This window comes from Aethalodelphis obliquidens, unplaced genomic scaffold (genome assembly GCF_003676395.1).
Source record: "Aethalodelphis obliquidens isolate GAN/ISIS:26980383/991018 unplaced genomic scaffold, ASM367639v1 scaffold29, whole genome shotgun sequence".
NCBI classification, from domain to species: Eukaryota; Metazoa; Chordata; class Mammalia; order Artiodactyla; family Delphinidae; genus Aethalodelphis; species Aethalodelphis obliquidens.
Window position 1 is genome coordinate 14,195,406 of NW_020837973.1, and position 22,169 is coordinate 14,217,574.

Genomic DNA, 22,169 nt, shown 5'->3' on the forward strand with positions numbered 1-22,169 from the left:
AATTCCTAGAGAATCAGACTTTGAAGGCTACCGGGATTTGATTACAGGACTTCAACAGGACTGGGGGAAACAGAGACTCCACTCTTGGAGGGCACACACAAAGTAGTTTGCACATCGGGACCCAGGGGAAGGAGCAGTGATCCCACAGGAGACTGAACCAGACCTACCTGCTAGTGTTGGTGGGTCTCCTGCAGAGGTGGGGGGTGGCTCTGTCTCACCATGGGGACAAGGACACTGGCAGCTGAAGTTCTGGGGAGTACTCCTTGGCATGAGCCCTCCCAGAGTCTGCCATTAGCCCCACCAAAGAGCCCAGGTAGCTTCCAGTGCTGGGTCACATCAGGCCAACCAACCAACAGGGAGGGAATCCAGCCCCACCCATCAGCAGACAAGCGGATTAAAGTTTTACTGAGCCCTGCCCACCAGAGCAACAGCCAGCTCTACCCACCACCAGTCTCTCCGAACAGAAAACTTGCACAAGCCTCTTAGATAGCCTAATCCACCAGAGGGCAGACAGCAGAAGCAAGAAGAACTACAATCCTGCAGCCTGTGGAACAAAAACCACATTCACAGAAAGACAGACAAGATGAAAAGGCAGAGGGCTATGTAGCAGATGAAGGAACAAGATAAAACCCCAGAAAAACAACTAAATGGAGATATGCAACCTTCCAGAAAAAGAATTCAGAATAATGATAGTGAAGATGATCCAGGACATCAGAAAAAGAATGGAGGCAAAGACTGAGAAGATGCAAGAAATGTTTAACAAAGCCATAGAAGAACTGAGGAACAGAGATGAACAATACAATAACTGAAATGAAAACTACACTAGAAGGAATCAATAGCAGAATAACTGAGGCAGAAGAACGGATAAGTGACCTGGAAGACAGAACGGTGGAATTCACTGCTATGGAACAGAATAAAGAAAAAAGAATGAAAAGAAATGAAGATGGCCTAAGAGTCCTCTGGGACAACATTAAACACAACAACATTCGCATTATAGGGGTCCCAGAAGGAGAAGAGAGAGAGAAAGGACCAGAGAAAATATTTGAAGAGATTATAGTTGAAAACTTCCCTAATATGGGAAAGGAAATAGCCACCCAAGTCCATGAAGCGCACAGAGTCCCAGGCAGGATAAACCCAAGGAGAAACACACTGAGACACATAGTAATCAAGTTGGAAAAATTAAAGACAAAGGAAAATTACTGAAAGCAGCAAGGGAAAAACAACAAAAAACATACAAGGGAACTCCCGTAAGGTAAACAGCTGATTTCTCAGCAGAAACTCTACAAGCCAGAAGGGAGTGGCATGATATATTTATTTAAAGTGGTGAAAGGGAAGAACCTTCAACCAAGTTTTCTCTACCCGGCAAAGATCTCATTCAGATTCGATGGAGAAATCAAAAGCTTTACAGACAAGCAAAAGCTAAGAGAATTCAGCACCACCAAACCAGCTCTACAACAAATGCTAAAGGAACTTCTCTAAGTGGGAAACACAAGAGAAGGACCTACAAAAACAAACCCATAACAATTAAGAAAATGGTAACAGGAACATACATATCGATAATTACCTTAAACATGAATGGTTTAAATGCTCCAACCAAAAGACACAGGCTCGCTGAATGGATACAAAAACAAGACCCATATATATGCTCTCTACAACAGACCCACTTCAGACCTAGGGACACACACAGACTGAAAGTGAGGGGATGGAAAAAGATATTCCATGCAAATGGAAATCAAAAGAAAGCTGGAGTAGCAATACTCATATCAGGTAAAATAGACTTTAAAATAAAGAATGTTACAAGAGACAAGGAAGGACACTACATAATGATCAAGGGATCAATCCAAGAAGAAGGTATAACAATTATAAATATATATGCATCCAACATAGGAGCACCTCAATACATAAGGCAACTGCTAACAGATATAAAAGAGGAAATTGACAGTAACACAATAATAGTGGGGGACTTGAACACCTCACTTATACCAATGGACAGATCATCCAAAATGAACATAAATAAGGAAACAGAAGCTTTAAATGACACAATAGACCAGATAGATTTAACTGATATTTATAGGACATTCCATCCCAAAACAGCAGATTACACTTTCTTCTCTAGTGCACATGGAGCATTCTCCAGGATAGATCATATCTTGGGTCACAAATCAAGTCTCAGTAAATTTAAGAAAACTGAAATCATATCAAGCATCTTTTCTGACCACAATGCTATGAGATTAGAAATCAATTACGGGAAAAAAATGTAAAAAACACAAACACATGGAGGCTAAACAAATGTTACTAAATAACCAAGAGACAACTGAAGAAATCAAAGAGGAAATCAAAAAATACGTAGAGACAAATGACAATGAAAACACGACAATCCAAAACCTATGGGATGCAGCAAAAGCAGTTCTAAGAGGGAAGTTTAGAGCAATACAAGCCTACCTCAAGAAACAAGAAAAATCTCAAATAAACAATCCAACCCGATGCCTAAAGGAACTAGAGACAGAAGACAAAACCCAAAGTTAGTAGAAGGAAAGAAATCATAAACATCAGAGCAGAAATAAATGAAATAGAAACAAAGAAAACAATAGCAAAGGTCAATAAAACTAAAAGCTGGTTCTTTGAGAAGATAAACAAAATTGATGAACCATTAGCCAGACTCATCAAGAAAAAGAGGGGGAGGACTCAAATCAATAAAATTAGAAATGAACAAGGAGAAGTTACATAAGACATGGCAGAAACACAAAGCATCCTAAGAGACTACTACAAGCAACTCCATGCCAATAAAATGGACAACCTGGAAGAAATGGACAAATTCTTAGAAAGGTGTAAATTTCCAAGACTGAACCAGGAAGAAATAGAAAGTATGAACAGGCCAATCACAAGTAATGAAATTGAAACTGTGATTAAAAATTTTCCAACAAGTCCAGGACCAGATGGCTTCACAGGTGAATTCTATCAAACGTTTAGAGAAGAGCTAACACCCATCCTTCTCAAACTCTTCCAAAAAATTACAGAGGAAGGAACACTCCCAAACTCATTCTATGAGGCCACCATCACCCTGATACCAAAACCAGACAAAGATACTACAAAAAAAGAAAATTACAGACCAATATCACTGATGAATATAGATGCAAAAGTCCACAGCAAAATAACAGCAAACAGAATCCAACAACACGTTAAAAGGATCATACACCATGATCAAGTGGGATTTATCCCAGGGATGCAAGCGTTTTTCAATATATGCAAATCAATCAATGTGATACACCATATTAACAAACTGAAGAATAAAAACCACATGATCTTATCAATAGATGCAGAAAAAGCTTTTGACAAAATTCAACACCCATTTATGATAAAAACTCTCCAGAAAGTGGGCACAGAGAGAGCCTGTCTCAACATAATAAAGGCCATATGTGACAAACTCACAGCAAACAGCACTCTCAATGGTGAAAAATTGAAAGCATTTCCTCTAAGATCAGGAGCAAGACAAGAATGTCCACTCTCACCACTATTAATCAACATAGTTTTGGAAGTCCTAGCCACAACAATCAGAGAAGAAAAAGAAATAAAAGGAATACAAATGGGAAAAGAAGAAGTAAAACTCTCACTGTTTGCAGATGACATGATACTATACATAGAGAATCCTACAGATGCCACCAGAAAACTACTAGAGCTAATCAATGAATCTGGTAAAGTTGCAAGATACAAAATTAATGCACAGAAATCTCTTGCATTCCTATACACTAATAATGAAACATCTGAAAGAAATTAAGGAAACACTCCCATGTGCCACTGCAACAAAAAGAATAAAATACCTAGGAATAAACCTACCTAGGGAGACAAAAGACCTGTATGCAGAAAACTATAAGACACTAATGAAAGAAATTGAAGATGATAATGACAGATGGAGAGATATACCATGTTCTTGGATTGGAAGAATCAACACTGTGAAAATGACTATACTACCCAAAACAATCTACAGATTCAATGCAATCCCTATCAAATTACCAATGGCATGTTTTACAGAACTAGAACAAAAAAATCTTAAAATTTGTATGGAGACACAAAAGACCCCAAATAGCCAAAGCAGTCTTGAGGGAAGAAAACGGAGCTGGAGCAATCAAGCTCCCAGACTTCAGACTATACTACGAAGCTACAGTAATCAAGACAGTATGGTACTGGCACAAAAACAGAAATATAGATCAATGGAACAGGATAGAAAGCCCAGAGAGAAACTCACGCACCTATGGTCAACTAATCTAAGACAAAAGAGGCAAGGATATATAATGGAGAAAAGATAGTCTCTTCAATAAGTGGTGCTGGGAAAACTGGACAGCTACATGTAAAAGAATGAAGTTAGGACACTCCTTAACACCATACACAAAAATAAACTCAAAATGGATTAGAGACCTAAATATAAGACCGGATACTATAAAAGTCTTAGAGGAAAACACAGGAAGAACACTCTGACATAAATCACAGCAAGATCTTTTTTGATCCACCTCCTAGAGTAGTGGAAATAAAAACAAAAATAAACAAATGGGACCTAATGAAACTTCAGACCTTTGCACAGCAAAGGAAATCATAAGCAAGACGACAAGACAACCCTCAGAATGGGAGAAAATATTTGCCAATGAATCAACAGACAAGGGATTAATCTCCAAAATATATAAACAGCTAATGCAGCTCAATATTTAAAAAACAAGCAACCCAATCCAAAAATGGGCAGAAGACCTAAGTAGACATTTCTCCAAAGAAGACATACAGATGGCCAAGAAGCACATGAAAAGCTGCTCAACATCACTAATTATTAAAGAAATGCAAATCGAAAGTACAATGAGGTATCACCTCACACCAGTTAGAATGGTTATCATCATAAAATCTACAAACAACAAATGCTGGAGAGGGTGTGGAGAAAAGGGAACCCTCCTGCACTGTTGGTGGGAATATAAATTGACACAGCCACTATGGAAAACAGTATGGAGGTTCCTTAAAAAACTAAAAACAGAACTACCATACAACCCAGCAATCCCACTACTGGGCATATACCCTGAGAAAACTGTAATTCAAAAAGACACATGCACCCCAATGTTCATTGCAGCACGATTTACAATAGCCAGGTCATGGAAGCAACCTAAATGTCCATTAACAGACAAATGGATAAAGAAGATGTGGTACATACATACAATGGAATATTACTCAGCCATAAAAAGGAACGAAACTGGGTCATTTGTAGAGACCTGGATGGATCTAGAGACTGTCATACAGAGTGAAGTAAGTCAGAAAGAGAAAAACAAATATCGTGTATTAACACGTATATGTGGAATGTAGAAAAATGGTACAGATGAACAGTTTGCAGGGCAGAAATTGAGACACAGATGTAGAGAACAAACGTATGGACACCAAGGGGGGAAAGCGGGGGGAGGGTGGTGGTGAGATGAATTAGGAGATTGGGATTGACATATATACACCAATATGTATAAAATGGATAACTAATAAGAACCTGCTGTATAAAAAAATAATTAAATAGAATTCAAAAAAAAAAGAATTAATGCTACCTAGGAAATTATCAGGTCAACTAAAAAATTTGCTTATGGCTGTTTGTTTGGATAAAAATATTGTATATTAAATTTCCTGAAGTTGAAAACACTACTGTGTAAATGTAAGAGAATATTATTATTTAGAGGAAATCCTCACTGAAATATTTGGGGGTGAAGGGCTTTATGCAAGTAACTTACTCCTGAATCGTTCAGAAAAATGTTATGTATATATATCATTTGTGTGTGTCTGTGTGAATACATGTAGATCTAGATGTATATGGAAGAGAAACAGCAAACAGTAAAGCAAATAGAGTAAAATGCTAATGTGTGAAGCTATGTAAAGGATATGTGGGTGTTCGTTGTACTATTGTTATTCTTGCAACTTTCTTTAAGATTGAAATTATTTCCAAAAAAGTTAAGAAAATAAAATATGAAAGCTTTCTCTTTCCTGATTTTTTTTCTATGCATATACATCACACACAGAGGTGTTTTAAAGCATAAAGAGGATAGAGCTATATATTTTAAAAAATAAAGATAAAAATTAAAAAGTAAAAAAAAATACTTGAGTTAAGCACTTGGCCCCGACGGTGACACATGCAGACACTCCACATACACCGATGCCCTTCCCTCGTGGGCACACCGAGCCCCCCTCAAACGCTGAAACTCACCAGCTGGAGCCCCTCTGACACCATGCTGACCACCAGGCACAAATGGGAACCAAGGGCTGGAACTCGGTAAAACCAGCAGTCCCGGAACGAGGAAGGTCAGCCCGAGCACGACAAGTGGACCCAACCCCTAAAAATCAGAGGCTCAGAGCTGAGCACGGAGCAGTGCAGCTGAGCCCCAGGCAGTCTGGAGGCACAGGGCCAGGAAGAGAGCAGAGGAGGGAAGGGACGGAGCCAGGAAGGAACAGGCTGAGGACGCCCACGTCCCCCTCACACCGGACTGGCCTGGCCACTGTCCCTGGGTGCGCCCTGCTCCTTCCCACCCCCTGTTCCCTGCCAGCTGTTCTCCAGGCACCTCATCATCTTGCCACCAACCCGTCCCTGTCTGGTTTTACACCTGCTTGTGTAAGAGCACTGCAACACTAACAAGGGGCCTTGCCGTGCACACCTCGTCCAAGGTAAAGTGCCCGTCCACCATTCAGACAGGAGAGCCCTTGGCTGTCCACATTCTGGGTCCCCCAGGCCCCGGCCCCTAAATGCCTCTGGCCTCGGTTTCAGGGGTAACAGGACAGAACTCCACACATTTCCAAATGCCATAACGCGCCCGTCAGGAAGGCACTCAAGCTCCATAAAGCATGGGCATCTTCACTGTGGCCACATGGGGCAGATACAGGTGTATGCGGTGGAGACAGGTACACCTGGCCCCTGCCCCAGACGGTCTGCCTGGGCAGAGGTTTGCAGTGGAGGTTTCTGCAATCGGCTTACGAAGAGAACCACACGGGTGACAACTGAGAACCGCTGAAGAGCACCCGAGACCACGGTCTCTCCTCGACCCTGGAGCACAGTCTGAAAGCTCATGCCACGTGCCTGACGCGACCCTGGAGATCCCTGGACCAGAAGGCTCCTGGGACACTGAAATAACAGTTAAAAAGAGCTTGGTGCAGCACCCAGCCATGGTCCACACGTGCTGAACATCATTATTACTGACGTTCTACTGAGGCACCCCCAGGTGACTGGGTGGGGAGAGAGAACCCAGGAAAAGGGCCCATGAAACAGTCACCATGAACAGACAGGGCACTGTCAGCAGAACAGAATCTATAGGATATTAACCAGCTGAATATTAGGGAAGAAGAAGGGTTTCAGGATTTACATGCTTGGGTGATTTAGTAGGACACTTCAGGGAAATAAAGTGAGGAGGGGACTTCCCTAGTGGCACAGTAGTTAAGAATCCACCTGCTAATGCAGGGGACACAGGTTCGAGCCCTGGTCCAGAAAGATCCCACATGCCGCGGAGTAACTAAGCCCGTGCGCCACAACTACTGAGCCCACGTGCCACAACTACTGAAGCCCACGCACTCTAGGGCCTGTGAGCCACAACTACTGAGCCTCCGCTTGCTGCAACTAGAGAAAGCCCGCGCTCAGCAACAAAGACCCAATGCAGCCAAGAATAAATAAATAAATTTATTTTTTTTTAAATGTGAGGAGGAAGATTTCAGAGATTCTGGTAGCAATTCAGCACCTACGTAGTAAAAAATAAATACATAAATGAACAACCCCCCACGTTCAAGATCACCTGTAAGACCAGGGTTCAAGTCTCTGTTCCCCCACGCCCTTCACTTCGGCAACCCGCTTCATTACAGTCACAAGAGGCGATCTGTGTACTTTAATTCCAAGTGTCGTGGAGAAGGAAGGAAGAAGGTAGGAGCCCGGGTGGCCAGGTAAAAGATGGGCAGACGTGTGCATGCATGAAGGAGATGAGAAGGACCTGGGGTGAACAGTCTAGCAAGCTCTGGCAATCTCTGGGCAGGATTCCTACTGACAGGCTGTGGCCCAGTGATTAAAAAGAAAAATTAAAACAGAAGAGCCTAAGCAAGTGCACCTGCCCTAAGAGACTCTTTGCTTTACGTTTCACTGGCAACATTTGATTCTTTCTGTTCATAGAAGCCCTTGTGAAAAAGGCTGTGGTCTAGTACTTACCGCTCCAGGGACAGAGCTACTCCTGACACACTGTAAACTACATCAAATGTATAGTGTTTACATGTCTTCAGAGGAGGTGTTATAAGTTGCCAATATGGTACAACAAAAAATAGGCTCTAAGCCCTTATTTTAAAGATCTGGCTGCTACAAATAAACTTAAAACCAATATATGGGGTTGGGGGGAAAGAGTTTCAACATAGGGAGAGCTATCTTTGTTTAAAAATTAAAAGAGGTGATTTAAAAATGTTTAGAAGGTGCTTACATATCCCTAAAAACAGCCCCTCACCCCCGCAAAAAAATATATTATTAAGAAACAATGCAAGTTTTCAAATGAATTCAGTTTTAAAGTTGTTAAGGTCTTTTCATTGTGTGTTAGAATAATTATTATGGGTAATTATTTTGTGGGTTGAGCTAAGCCTATTAAAATGGAGACAATGCTTCTGTACAAAAGGTAGGAACAAATTATTAGCAACGTGAACAATTCTGTTAAGCAAGCTAAAACTCAACAGTCAAGACAGATTTTCCAGATTTTAGAAAAATGGCTTAAAATGTCCTTCCTTCTACTGACACTGAAATTTGCCTCCATGAATTTAATACCCTTTAAATTACGTGTGAGTAAGCATGAAATAGCAGAGATGAAGGTTCATTTCCATTTGAAAATATTTTAATTTTTCAGATTTCTCCAAGATAGAAAGGACAGTTACAATTCACCAGCTCCACAGACCATCAAAACGGAGGAGCCTTTGTGGTCTGAGACACTTAATCATTAATTCAGACGCTCCAACAAAGCCACGCTCTATTTGAACTTTTAACAATGGAAGCTGAATCCTATGCCAACTCTTCTCACAAACTATTTTTCATTAATAAGCTTTTCGTAAGTGTGTCTAATAATTAAAGCCCATGATCTCTTTGTCCTGGCCTCATTATTCCAGAGTCCGGCGGGCTCGGGCTTGGAGGTTTTTCACTGGTCCAGTACATATTAGCTCACACCCAGGCTCAGCCGTAATGTTTCCTGCTGAGATGAGCACAGTATCTGATAACTAGACAAAGCAGACTGAATCAGAGAAGCCATGAGACTAATCTTTTGGGGGATTGCTATGTAGCAGTATTACTACGTGATAAACAGAAGATCAGGGGGCCAGTACATTCTTGGTTTCACGGTATAAAGTAAGCCCTTAGAAAACAGCGTCTTACGGAAAATCCTTCACAAGTATCTGTACCCTTTCGAAAATGTGTCCCCACACCTGTCAAAGTGTAAATAGGTGTCATTTTTCTGTTTTTAAAATTTATTTTATTTATTTTTGGCTGCATTGGGTCTTCGTTGCTGCACGCGGGCTTTCTCTAGTTGCGGCGAGCAGGGGCTACTCTTCGTTGCGGTGCATGGGCTTCTCATTGCGGTGGCTTCTCTTGCTGCGGAGCACGGGCTCTAGGCATGCGGGCTTCAGTAGTTGTGGCTCGTGGGCTCAGTAGTTGTGGTGCATGGGCTTAGTTGCTCCGCGGCACGTGGGATCTTCTGGACCAGGGCTTGAACCTGTGTCCCCTGCATTGGCAGGTGGATTCTTAACCACTGTGCCACCAGGGACACCCCATAAGTGTCGTTTCTGATGCCATGTGTTGACTGAGATGGGGGTCTAGGGCGTCTGCTCACCTGCCTTTCACAAAAAGCTCTTTTGTTCAAAGTGCATTGCCTCCATGCCTGGCCCCGTGCAGGAAGCCGAGGAGATAAAAGACGGATGAGAAAGGGTGCCGAGAGCCAGTCTCGGGAAGGGGCGGGTGGGGAAACTCATCCTGAAAGTGCCTTTAAAAGGTGCTGCAATAAAGGTGCAGGGGCTCCAGGCAGAGGGAGAGGAACTCCACCAGGGAAATCACCTCTTCACAGGGATCCTGTCACTTCGGTGATGTGACCTGACGTGAGTCAATCCATTACCTTCCTAAACTGTCCAAAGTCGGTAAAAACACCCCCTCCTCCGTTATAGGGCTGTGTGAGCATCAGACAGGTGGCTACCACGCACAGGTCGAAAGGACCTGGGAGCTTAGGCATCCCTGCTGCCAATAGATGATGCCTGACTGCTCCCGTCGGCTCAGCCCTGCACTGTCAAAGGCTTGTTTCTTTGGAAATCCTGCTGTGGACTCTGGTTCCGCTTGCCCCGCTTCCTCCTGTCCCCCTTGTACCCTGAACTCACGGCTACTCATTTATGAGGCCAGTGCCTCCAGTCCTGGCAGCGGGCTGAAACCACACACAGCTGGCCCAGGGCAGCACCTACCTCCACACATCACAAAACCTCCCCTGTGCTCCAGCTTAAAGTGTGCTCCCCACTCCACCCTCCCCTTTTACATTTCTAAGGCAATGACCTACCCCCAACATTTCCACAACCTGTGTGTGCACATCTATACACACGTATATGCATGAATACACATACACACATGCGTATACAATTACAGCAATTCTTAACTAGATGGCCAGGCAGGTACTTATATTCTGTCTGGCAGTCAGTCCTCTGGGAAGGTGCTATTCTACCCCCAATTTTATAAATGAGAAAACTGAGACCCAGAGATCCCAATTAACTTGGCTAAAGTCACGCAGTTAGTATGTGACGGGCAGGGCTGGTAGCCGAAGGTCCACCTATCAGAAAATGTCAGACTATGAAACAAGTAAGGCTCGTGTACGCCCAGTGCATGTTATAGTTTCCTGTTTCAAAATATGTTGTTTCGTTTGTTTCCCTAAGGTCCTAGGACTCCTTTATCTAACTTTCTAAATAATATTAAAACAGTCACTGTCGCCTGCGCATTGCTAAAAACCAAGTTTAAAAGAAACAGTATTTTAAAAACGTCTATGCAAAGTACTTGGACTTGGCACGTCAAGTACGTAGTGGTGGGTAAAATTACAGATTTTCTTCTTTTAAAGGAGTGAAATGGTCACGGGAAATAGGAAGTTAAACACTTAACCAAAAAGCTTCTAGGTCTTCTGAGGTTCATTTAAAGCATCAAAACTTGTTTGAACAAGTTAAGCTAGGAAGGTTAAGTGAGGACACCAGTAAATAATAATTACCTGGTTACATAAGAGCTTCAAATACTTAACCCATATTACTTCATTGTCATTTATCCCAACAAACAAAAAGCCTCACACACAACAGGGAAAAAGTGCGTTGTCCTAAGTCACTCGATGAATCAGCTACTAAACTAGTCACAAATCACAATCCACTCACTTTTCTGTTCCCTCCTCCCCTCAAAGAAAAAACCACTGTGTCCCATGTTTCCACCCAGGTTTCCCCCTGAATCCTTAAAATGACTCGTTCATATCATATTACCAGAAAACCATTTTCTTCCAAGCAACTTTTATCCACTTTTTTCATTTGAATAATTCTTTATCTGATTCAGGGTTGGTCAACTGGGCCCTGAGTATTTTACATAAATTGAAGAAATACACATTTCATTCCTATCAGATCCCCATCACATATTAACACAGATCTCTAATTTTCATAGTTTTGTTTTTCCAGTCTCAGAGCACCTTAGTGAACAGTAAGTGCTCAGAGTAAGTGAACAGAAAATGTAAGTGAACAGAAAATGATTCCTGAAAATAAAGATTATATCCAATGACTCCAAGACTTATCCACACATCTTTTCCAACAACTCTAATTGTGCTACAAAAAAAAAAAGAGCCAATCAAAACAGGCAAATGTGTAGTTACGAAAGTAATTATGATATGAAATGCAGAATATTAAAAAATGAAACAAGAAAATTTACTGTTTATCTTTCTGCTGGTTAAATTAATCTACCAGAACTAAATGTCGAGTTGTTTTTTTGAAAAGAAAAGGATGCGTGGTCTTACAGCGTTATTAGAACACAAAACTGGTATAAACAGGATCCTAGAACCTAATCCACACTCAATCATTAATTCTGTTTCACCTTGTGTATTAGTTTTTGTCCTTAAAACTAATGTCAACCCAACTGTGAAATCAGGTGAAAGTTATAACGACATTAAGAACACGTGTTATACTGACTACATTATTCTCAATCAATGGTTCTTACATCAAGGTCTGCACAACTCTGAAAGTTTCACAGAAACCACAGTTAAGAAATTGGGGGCAGACCCCTCCTCACATAGTCTGTAAAATTTGTAAATTCTCCAGTAAGTTTTCATCCAGAACAGAGGACCATATATATATATATACATATATATATATGTATGTATATATATGTATATATATATGTATATTTCCTTCTTTGAATTAATTATCCTACAAAACCTAGAACTGAAGACTTAACTAGGTATGTTAAAATGATCAAAAGCCTCATCTTTAAGCAAAAGGGATGAGAATGATTTAAAGTGCCTGCTACAACACTAAACCTCTCACTGAGACAAGGCCCAGAAATTACAAACCTGGAGTTGGGAATACAGTTCCTCCCATTAGGTGAAAGACCCCTATTGTTGAATTAATTGTAGTGGGGAATGTCAAACGCTTAACTGAGGCTGCTAATTTTCAATAGCCAAGTGAGATACATAAGACAACGGAATGAGTTTTTCATAAAGCTTAATTTCTTCCATTTAAAAAGCTGTTGTCTTTTAGCCTGAAATTTTGTCCTTCCTGCTTTCGGTGTGTTAAAATTGTCTTTCAAAATTAAAATGATGGGTGAAGAGTTATTAAGTGCCCTTACCTGACAATATAAGAGATGGGATAACTCTTTGCTGGTCTCCTAGAATATCTGGATGCAGGACTCCAAAGGCCTGAGAACCACTAAGCTACTGGATCTGGCCACTGGGAAACATAGAATGCGGACCAATCATAGCAAAGTCTTCGTGGGTCGTATATGGATTTTGTTTTCCAAGTAAAATGAGGCCAAACAGAAAGGCTATTAGAGGACTAATTATAACATTAGTTGCAGTGTCATAAGATTCAACCGGATTTGGATGAAGCTTCCTACACAGCAAGTTTTTTGCAACTCTGAAAACCACCTTGAAATCATGGAAGGATGATGGTCATTTCTGGGTGTGAGACAAAATGTTCTGGATGGACCTGTCAAGTCTCTTTTCTTCCTTCCCTCCCACACCTCAGCATAAAGGCTAACACCTGGCTCCAGAGAGTCCATTATCATAAACAGAAACCCTCCCAGATTTTGATCATCACAAAAGAGCACATGTTTCACTGATCATCTTCTGACGCCTGTTCTTTGCTGTCAAAAGTAGCTAAAACAGGATGACGAGAAGTTGGGTGGCCACAAAGAGGTTTATAATTAGCCAGTGGTATTAAAAGGTGGGGAAGATCATCTTCACTGTGTAGGGCTTGCCTTTGTAGTGATGCTTCATTAATACGTGACAGGTACTAAGTACATATGATGTCAGCACATCCCTAACACTCTCACGCTCCCTCTCTATTCCTCAAACCAACCCTGAAAGGTTAAGTGTTACCATTTGACTAACTGTCCAAAGTCATTCAGTTGGTGGCAGAGTCATAGCTGCAACTCTGCTCTTTGTCACCAAATTTATATTCAATCTAAACTACACCTCTTCATGGGGCTTCCCTGGTGACGCAGTGGTTAAGAATCCACCCGCCAACGCAGGGGACACGGGTTCGAGCCCCGGTCCAGGAAGATCCCACATGCCGCGAAGCTACTAAGCCCGTGCGCCACAACTACTGAGCCTGCGCGCCTAGAGCCCGTGCTCCGCAACAAGAGAAGCCACCGCAACGAGAAGCCCGCGCACCGCAACAAAGAGCAGCCCCCGCTCGCCGCAACTAGAGAAAGCTCGCGCACAGCAACAAAGGCCCAATGCAGCCAAAAAATAAAGAAATAAAATTAATTTATTAAAAAAAAAGAAACACTTTCTTAATGTCTTTATTTCTTTCTGCACTTAATTTCTTTACTACAGAAATTAAAATTAAATGCATGCTGTTCATTTCTGAAAAATAATGTCACCCTTCCAAACCTTTAACCTCCCCCCACCCACCTGCTTCTCCCAATATCATTTACGACTGGTGTTCCCTAGTTAAGTCTTTGGGAAACACTAGTAGCTAATACTGCTGATAGGAGTTGATACCTACCAGCTATGTACATAAGGACCAGTCTCTCCTCCAGACAACCCAAGAGGCCAGTCTACATCAGCATCATCACCATTACCCGTTACAGTTACCTTGGCAACTAGGTAAACAGGTGTAAGTCCTCGAGGGTAGAGACCATGGCTCTTCTTCAGTTGTGCCTAGGCCATCGGCATATCTTAGAGGCATATGAGGTTTTCCAACTACATTTAGAAATATGATTATTACTCAGGAAGGTTAAAATAGCAACTATTTGCAGTCCTTAAAGTCTTTGCATTACCTCTAAAGCAGTTTTCTCCTTCCATTCTGATAACTGAAAAATAGCTTCAGGCCATAATCTTCACATTATGTGCATTTACTGATTGCTACAACCTTATCTGCTGCTGGACAACAGCAGAGATACAATCCGCTGCCCCACCTATTTTTTTTTAAACACAATGGCTTTTCCACAGGTAACTAAAATAAATTCAAAAGACAGCTTCTAAGTTTAAGACTAGTCTTAAGAAAAACATTCATAGAAAAGTCAGTTACAACTAAATTTGTATCATTAAAGAGTGTTTTTTTCTACGCCACCAGAAAAAAGCACACACCTATAAAAGCACAAGTCCACAAAGAAAAAAGGCTGAATTATGAGGATACATTTAGAGACTGTTGCAGGGTTTGTGGCTGGGAGGGAAAACGTTATCCCACGGCACACTGATACAAGACCAAAGTATTTCAGGTTCTGGCTTCCTTTTCTTGTCTACACTGAAACCAAATCCTGGTTGCATGTTTCAGACATAAGTTAAACATCTGGCAAAAAAACCAGATGAACAGCAAATTTAGAGAAACATCCAGTGGTGTTAAATAAATGTACCTACTTCAGAAGACACTTGTTCACAAAATATTTGAAGTAGCAAACTTGGTCATGGGAAAAAAAAACCTATTTTTTTCTTCCCCAACTTGGTCTGAAATCTCTCCAGCATTTCAAAGCGTCTAAAATATATGCCAACCCATACAAAAGAAATCAAGATGGCAGGCTGCGTACATCTGCCTTAACCTAAAAACAAAAAGCCATTTTGCTCTGTCTTTACAGCCAGCATAATAAAAGCACAAGAAGCCCAGATGGCTCAGACTCTCTTTATACAGAGTAACCGAGAAGACTGACATTTAAACTATTTATTCAGCAAGTCGGATCCTAACGGCAATTTTAGACCCGGAATTTCTATAAGACAAAGAGAAATGCTTTTAGGCAAGTAAAAAAGTGTTCTCTGCTGATATCCCTTCTGCATATGAGTCCATTCTGCCTAGCCCAGCAATTGTAGGAAAGATGTTTTTATCAAAGAGCATCGTGAATTCATTCAGCTATTTCTTATTTATACTGGCTTGAAGTATTAAACCTGACACTCCAACCCCCAGCTGCTTAAGTTTTGGGGGTTTTTTTGCTTTTTTTTTTTTAAAGAATTTTAGAAAGCAAAATAAAATAAATTCTCAGTTAAAGAGCCTAAGAACGGGAATGGACATTGGCAGGGAGAAAGATGAGGAAAAGGCCCCATATCGGTAAGCTCAGCCTAATAGCAACTCTGACACCTTCTAGCAAGCACTCTAAAAGCTGCTGGGAGGAAGTGAGGTGGTAAATAATTCACCCTGGGTTTTTCCTGCCGTGTAAAATGGCTTTTCACTAAACCGTAGACAGCATAAAAACTTTATCTCTACCCTGGGGTCAATTTTACATTTCTGAACTTGAAGTCTTTCAGGGAGAGGATGAAAAAGTAGCCATTATGTCCCGGCGATTTTCTGTTTCCCTGTATGACTTCATATTTTTTAAGAAAAAGTTATATACTTAAACCCAGAGGCGGTGGTCCCTTAGGAATCTCACCTCCAGTCGCCTAGCTTCTTTCTGTATTCGAAAGTCAGGTCCCAGGAACTGACAAGCCCCGACATTGCTTCTGTCTACGTAACAGAGAAGTGACAACAAACATATCTTTATGAATGATACTTTAAAAATTAGAAATTTGGGTCACATGGTTGTTAGGATCAAATTGAGATCAAATTGAGTTAGGATTCAAACTGTAGAGAATTACATAAATATCAATCTTACGGAACACTGCCACACATTATTTTAGTGCTCACAGTAATAATGTGAGATAGTGACCTTTAGAGACTGTTCAGATTTGCAACCTGTGATCATGATTTTTCTTCTATTTGCTGAATTGGGTCCTCTGGGAAGATCACACCAAATAATGTGAACTTAGGGAAAAAATTAGAAGTATCAATTAATATACAAACATGATATTACTGGTTAATTTGGTTGTGGAAATAGAAAAGATTTGCTAATTGTTGGTTAGAATGGATGGATGGACAGAGACACACATATAGATGCACTGAACAAGCTCTATAAAGTCTACATAACCCACAGACATAGAAAACAAACTTATGGTTACCAAAGGGAGAAGTCGGGGGAGGGAAAAACTAGAAGGTTGGGATTAACATATACACACTACTATATATAAAATAGAGAGTCAGGGGCTTCCCCAGTGGCGCAGTGGTTAAGAATCCGCCTGCCAATGCAGGGGACACGGGTTCGAGCCCTGGTCCAGGAAGATTGCACATGTCGCGGAGCAACTAAGCCCGTGCACCACAACTACTGAGTCTGCGCTCTAGAGCCCACGAGCCACAACTACTGAAGCCCGCGTGCCTAGAGTCCGTGCTCTGGAACAAGAGAAGCCACCGCAATGAGAAGCCTGTGCATCGCAACGAAGAGTAGCCCCTGCTCTCTGCAGCTAGAGAAAGCCCACACGTAGCAACGAAGACCCAACAAAGCCAAAAATAAATAAATTAAATAAATAAATTTATAAAAAAAATAGAGAATCAGCAAGGACCTACTACATAGCACAGGGAACTATACTCAATATTTTGTAATGAGCTGTAAGGGAAAAGAATCTGAAAAAGAATGTATACATACACACATATGTATAACTGAATCACATAGCTGTACACCTGAAACTAACATGACACTGTAGATCAACTATACTTCAATTTAAAAAAAGGAAAATAAACAAAGTCTACATATAACTTTAGGCATATTAAAAGGGCAATACAGTTGAGGGTATAGATTTAAAAAGTCACCAGGTAACAAAAAATACAGATGCTAGGTCACACATGGTATTTATTTACGGCTGTCCACAAATGACTATGCACACTGGCTTAATCGTGGATGTACAGAAACAGTCCTTCACTCCATGCATATGTAAATTAACTCATTCATTAGGGTCTGATTTTCAGGTTTATCCTAAATACATTCATTCAGAAGGCATTACTGGGCAGCAGGTATCAAAAAAAATCAAATCACTTTTTCGCCTCTGGCTTTCAGACACTAATCGAATTTCTTAATGGTTTGTGAATCCCTGTTGTGATTCCAGCTGGCCAACTACTGAACGGTTAGCATCACTCCTCAGGTTCTGTCGCTCTCCAGGCCTCACCACCCTCAAGCAGAAGACAGGCCCGCAGAACCAAGTGAGGCCTGGACCATATCTGAGAGGCCCTCTTTGCTGCCGGTGCTTTCTGTTTCTCTGTGCTTTCTGTTTCTCTCTCAGGTGACCTTGACCCAAAGCACTCTGAGCCAAGTCTACTCACACGGAAAATGACAGCCAAAGCAAGAGGATCCCCTGAGTCCTTTCCTTCCCCCAGTTTCCCGTGTTCAGCAGACACCCAATAAATGCTTGGGTTAACATGACCTGTGTAAGCCCCCTAGGAATCTCTTCCAGGAACTCCTCCAAAGCCTTTGCCAGGCAGCCACCGAGGAGCTGAAGAACAACAATGGTACCCATGGGGACCAGTGAGGGGAGAACTCGAAATGAAATGGGGATGACTGGAGATGCCACTTAAAGGGAATCTCAAAAACTCATTATAAATGATTCACTATTTAAGTCATTTCTTTTCTTTTCTTTTCTTTTTTTTTGCGGTACGCAGGGCTCTCACTGTTGTGGCCTCTCCCACTGCGGAGCACAGGCTCCGGACGCGCAGGCTCAGCGGCCATGGCTCACGGGCCCAGCCGCTCCGCAGCATGTGGGATCTTCCCGGACCGGGGCACGAACCCGCGTCCCCTGCATCGGCAGGCGGACTCTGAAGCACTGCGCCACCAGGGAAGCCCTAAGTCATTTCTTAAAGTTACATCTTCTCTCTTGAAAAACTGCTACACTTGGACGACGCTGTTGAATGTTGAGCAACCTGCAGTGACCGCTGTCCACCCCTCTGAGGTCAGGATGATGACACTGTCTCACCTGTACAAGGAAACAGTCATGACAATCTCTCACCTGCTTGGACGGTAGAGGCAGGAGGAAATGACCCCTGGCAATCCGAGGTCCAAGACCTATGACATTACTATTTTTCCAAACAGACAAGAGGCCAACCCTTTTTTCTCAAAGGCTAAGTGAGCCACCTTCTGCGGGGCAGACCGTCCTGTCCTTGAGGTCCTCAGTTTCAGGATGTCCGTCCCTGTGCCATCAGTGCTCCCATCCAAGCTGAGGTCCATTCTTCCCAGTGAGAGAGAAAAGCTGGTCCACACTACCTAAGGATCCCAGCCTCCTCCGGGCTAAACAACCCACTTCCCGGGCTGTTTCTCTGAACCCCGTTCTCTAAGCTTTAATCATCTTTCCATCTTCTCCAAACTATGGGGAAAAAGAGGTGCCCATTTTCGCATATGAGACGATAAGTAGGAATAGTACCAACATCTAAACTTTTTTTTAAAACACTTCTCCTTTTTATCTCACTGCTCTGAACGATTATTCTGACTTCGGGCTTACACATCAAAATATCACCTTCAGAAATATTCATGTGTGACCCATTATGAACCCTACAAAAAGTGGCTATATATGGCTAGCCATTCTTTTTCTTTTATATTTTTTTTCTACTTAGCTTTAAAAAACTATTCCTTTTAAATAAAATGTGGCATAACCACATACCATGGAATATTATTCAGCAATAAAAAGGAATGAAGTATTTGCTATGACATACATGAACCTTGAAAACATTATGCTAAGTGCAAGACGCCAGCCATAAAAGATTGCACGATTCCACTGAAATGAAATGTATAGAATAGGCAGATGATAGAGACAGAGTAGTTGTAGTTAGGGCCAGGGGGTTGGGGCGGGGTGTGGGGGTAACGTGGGGTGGGAAGGTTTAGGGGCGACAGCTAAGGGGTGCAGGGTTTCTTTTCTGGGTAATAAAAATGTTCCAAAATTGTCTGTGGTGTTGGTTAAACAACTCTATAAATATAATAAAAGGCACTGAATTGTATACTCTAAGTGAGTGAATTGTATGGGATGTGAATTATCCATATTCAGCTGTTAAAAGAAAAAAAGTCTATTCTTTCCATTTCAGACCACAGCTCAAACTTCTGAAAGTTATTAACTAATCATAGTCTAGGTGCTAAAATGTGACTACAGCCTCTTTTGCTCTTGTAGCTAAAGTAACATCTGCGAACTGTTTTAAAATCTCCATCAAAGACAGCAATGAGCCAATAATGGATATCTCTGAGTATGACTTTCCTCAAAAGGCAGAAATTATTTTCTCTATGGTATTTACATCATCTTATCATTTCAGAGAATGTCCCAAATGAGAGGCATCCAAAAGAAGTATGGGGATTGGGGTGCTGACACCTACTCTCTCTAGTGCTGTCTCCAGTGAATGTTTATGAGACCCATGGTACTATTTTCTAAGCCAAGTTAAGGTCCTTTGGTGAAGGGGGAAAAAAAATAAAGTTCCATAAACGTTTGAAATAAACAAACTTTAAATTTTGGATGTTTTTAAATCAGAAAAAAATAATCGCTAAGGTTGAAAAACCTGCAATTTTCATCTCCCTGGTTTACTGCTGCTCAGAAAAGGAAATTGGGTTATTCGGACAGGATTTGCCCTCCACAAAGGCATGCTGGCAACATTCCCCGGTGGCCTGATCTGTTTTGAGTCCTCTGTTAACAAAAGCTTCCTGAAACTGGGGACAGCATATGCTCTAGCCCATTGTCACAGGAGAGAGGGGTTCTCAGCATCACCCAGTAAACATGTCATCAGCTCCCTTTGCAAGAGCAAAAGCAGATGCTTAGAGCAAGCCCACTGTGAACTCTGACAGGGCAGGAAGATGGATGCATTTCAGAACAGAGGATCATTCCAGAAGACAAAAATACTTGCTCAGTTCTCAAGGGCTAGCTACTCGCTTACCCTCACTGGAAGATTTAGAAATACTATTAATTATTTCAAAATTATTACAAGAGCCATTTGGAACACCCAAAGAGCAGCTAGATTAATGACGGACTCAAACCTCTGAAATGAAGCCACTGCATGTGGAACTTCTAATACAGGCCATGTGCTGAATTTACAAATGTAATGTTTAGAATTTTATGGGAGACTGCACAAGTCTGCTATAAAGGCTTCATCTAGGAAACCCTTTGGGGACATTTTTTCACTCAAAAATTCATGTGAGTAATCAAAACCATCATATTCCACACAGCAGTCCGTATTGCAGTAATTTAATCTTAAACAAGTTCACTAAGATGTACTGACACAGATGTTTGAAAACAAATATCAAAGAAAGGACTGTTCAAAATGAGTCTTTTCTCAGAATATTTTAAAAGTATCAACGAATCATTTAAGCAAAGGGAGGGGAAGAAGGGCATTTGATTCTACAGATGGGCCTCTTTCTTAGGAAGTCTTGCTTAAACTCCTAGGTTCTGATCAGGGCTGGGACTAGGGTGAGGCAGGTGCCCGGCATGTACATTTCAAGGATGCACCAATCCTGGGGCTTGTGCAAATCAGCTTCAGCACCTGCAATGACCCCGCGTGGTGCTTCTCTACATCTGCACCCTCCGTACCCCACTCGCCTTACCCTAGTCCTGGCCTCCTCTCTGGTTACCAGTCCAATGTCAGTCCAGGATGGCACAGGCAATGGGAGAAAACAGTATATTAAACCTAAGAATAACCAAGAGCTTGGGAGTTCTAACAGCAGCTCCTAAACACGAAAATCGCTTTCCTTCCTTCTCCAGCTTTGACACCTCACTTAGAAAATGAGGGCGATATGATTGCCTAGCATGGCAAACAGTAAGTTAACAATTTAACTACTCTTCAGTATTAAAAGTAAGCATTAAGCGTCCAACTTTACACAGCAACCTCCGAAAGTGTGTAAGCACGATCAATTCATTCTTGGAAATACTTCCATGAGTCAACCTTCCTTAGATATGTGATGAGACGTAATTAACACAAAACACAGGCTTTTCTTATTTTTGCTGTGCCTGGGCGTGGCTCTCCACTAACACAGAAAAAAATACAATTACAGATTAAACCACTGACAGGTGTTAGTATTTAAAACTAAGATCACCAGACAGTTGCTGACAGGACACTATTCAAGAACGAGTCCTTTGTGGCTGCAGCAGTTGAAAAAGGTACTTGGACTGCGACCGTCTGCGTTTCTCCAGAACATGCTTTGGGGGGAAGACTGTGTATCAGATGCTTGTATTTAGAACATGGATTTTAAAGGAAACCCCCCACGTACAGCCTGCCAAGCCCTACACGCTGGTCCTCAGAGTGTGCATACCACACCAAGCAGCATCAGTAGCACCTGGGAGCTTGTAGAAATGCAAATGGTCAGGCCCCACCTGAGACTAGCTGAACCGGAACCTCTGGGTTGAGGCCCAGGAGTCAGTGGTTTAACAAGCCCCTCCAGGGGATTCTGATGCCTGTTCCATTCTGAGGGCCACTACCCTACAGGTAGGGTTCCTGGTAGCAGGACACGTGGGTTTTGCCACTGTCAATCTTTGTCCTCTGGGGGAAGGTATTTCCCCTCATAGGGAAAACAAAATGATGGAGCTTTGCAACGAATCCATCTACTAGCTGGGGGTTCACAGCACAGAATCCTGTGGCCGGCTGCACTGGTAGCAAGTACAGATTCCTGGGCTCACCTCCGGAGAGGCCGTACCGCTGGG

At 41.9% G+C, this 22,169-nt stretch overlaps 1 protein-coding gene across 3 annotated transcripts in view; it reads right to left on the reverse strand.

Moving 5' to 3' along the window:
* The window catches only part of MYO10 (myosin X), a 215,532-nt gene that overhangs the window by 131,692 nt on the left and 61,671 nt on the right, over positions 1–22,169 (reverse strand). Inside the window, exon 1 of one of the 3 annotated variants that reach the window (XM_027125357.1) lies at positions 6,212–6,250. The exons of the other annotated variants lie outside the window; for them this stretch is intronic. Coding sequence (XP_026981158.1) covers positions 6,212–6,235 — 24 coding nt within the window. The 5' untranslated portion in view covers positions 6,236–6,250. Of the gene's footprint in view, positions 1–6,211; positions 6,251–22,169 lie in introns of those variants that run through there. 3 annotated transcript variants of the gene reach the window in all.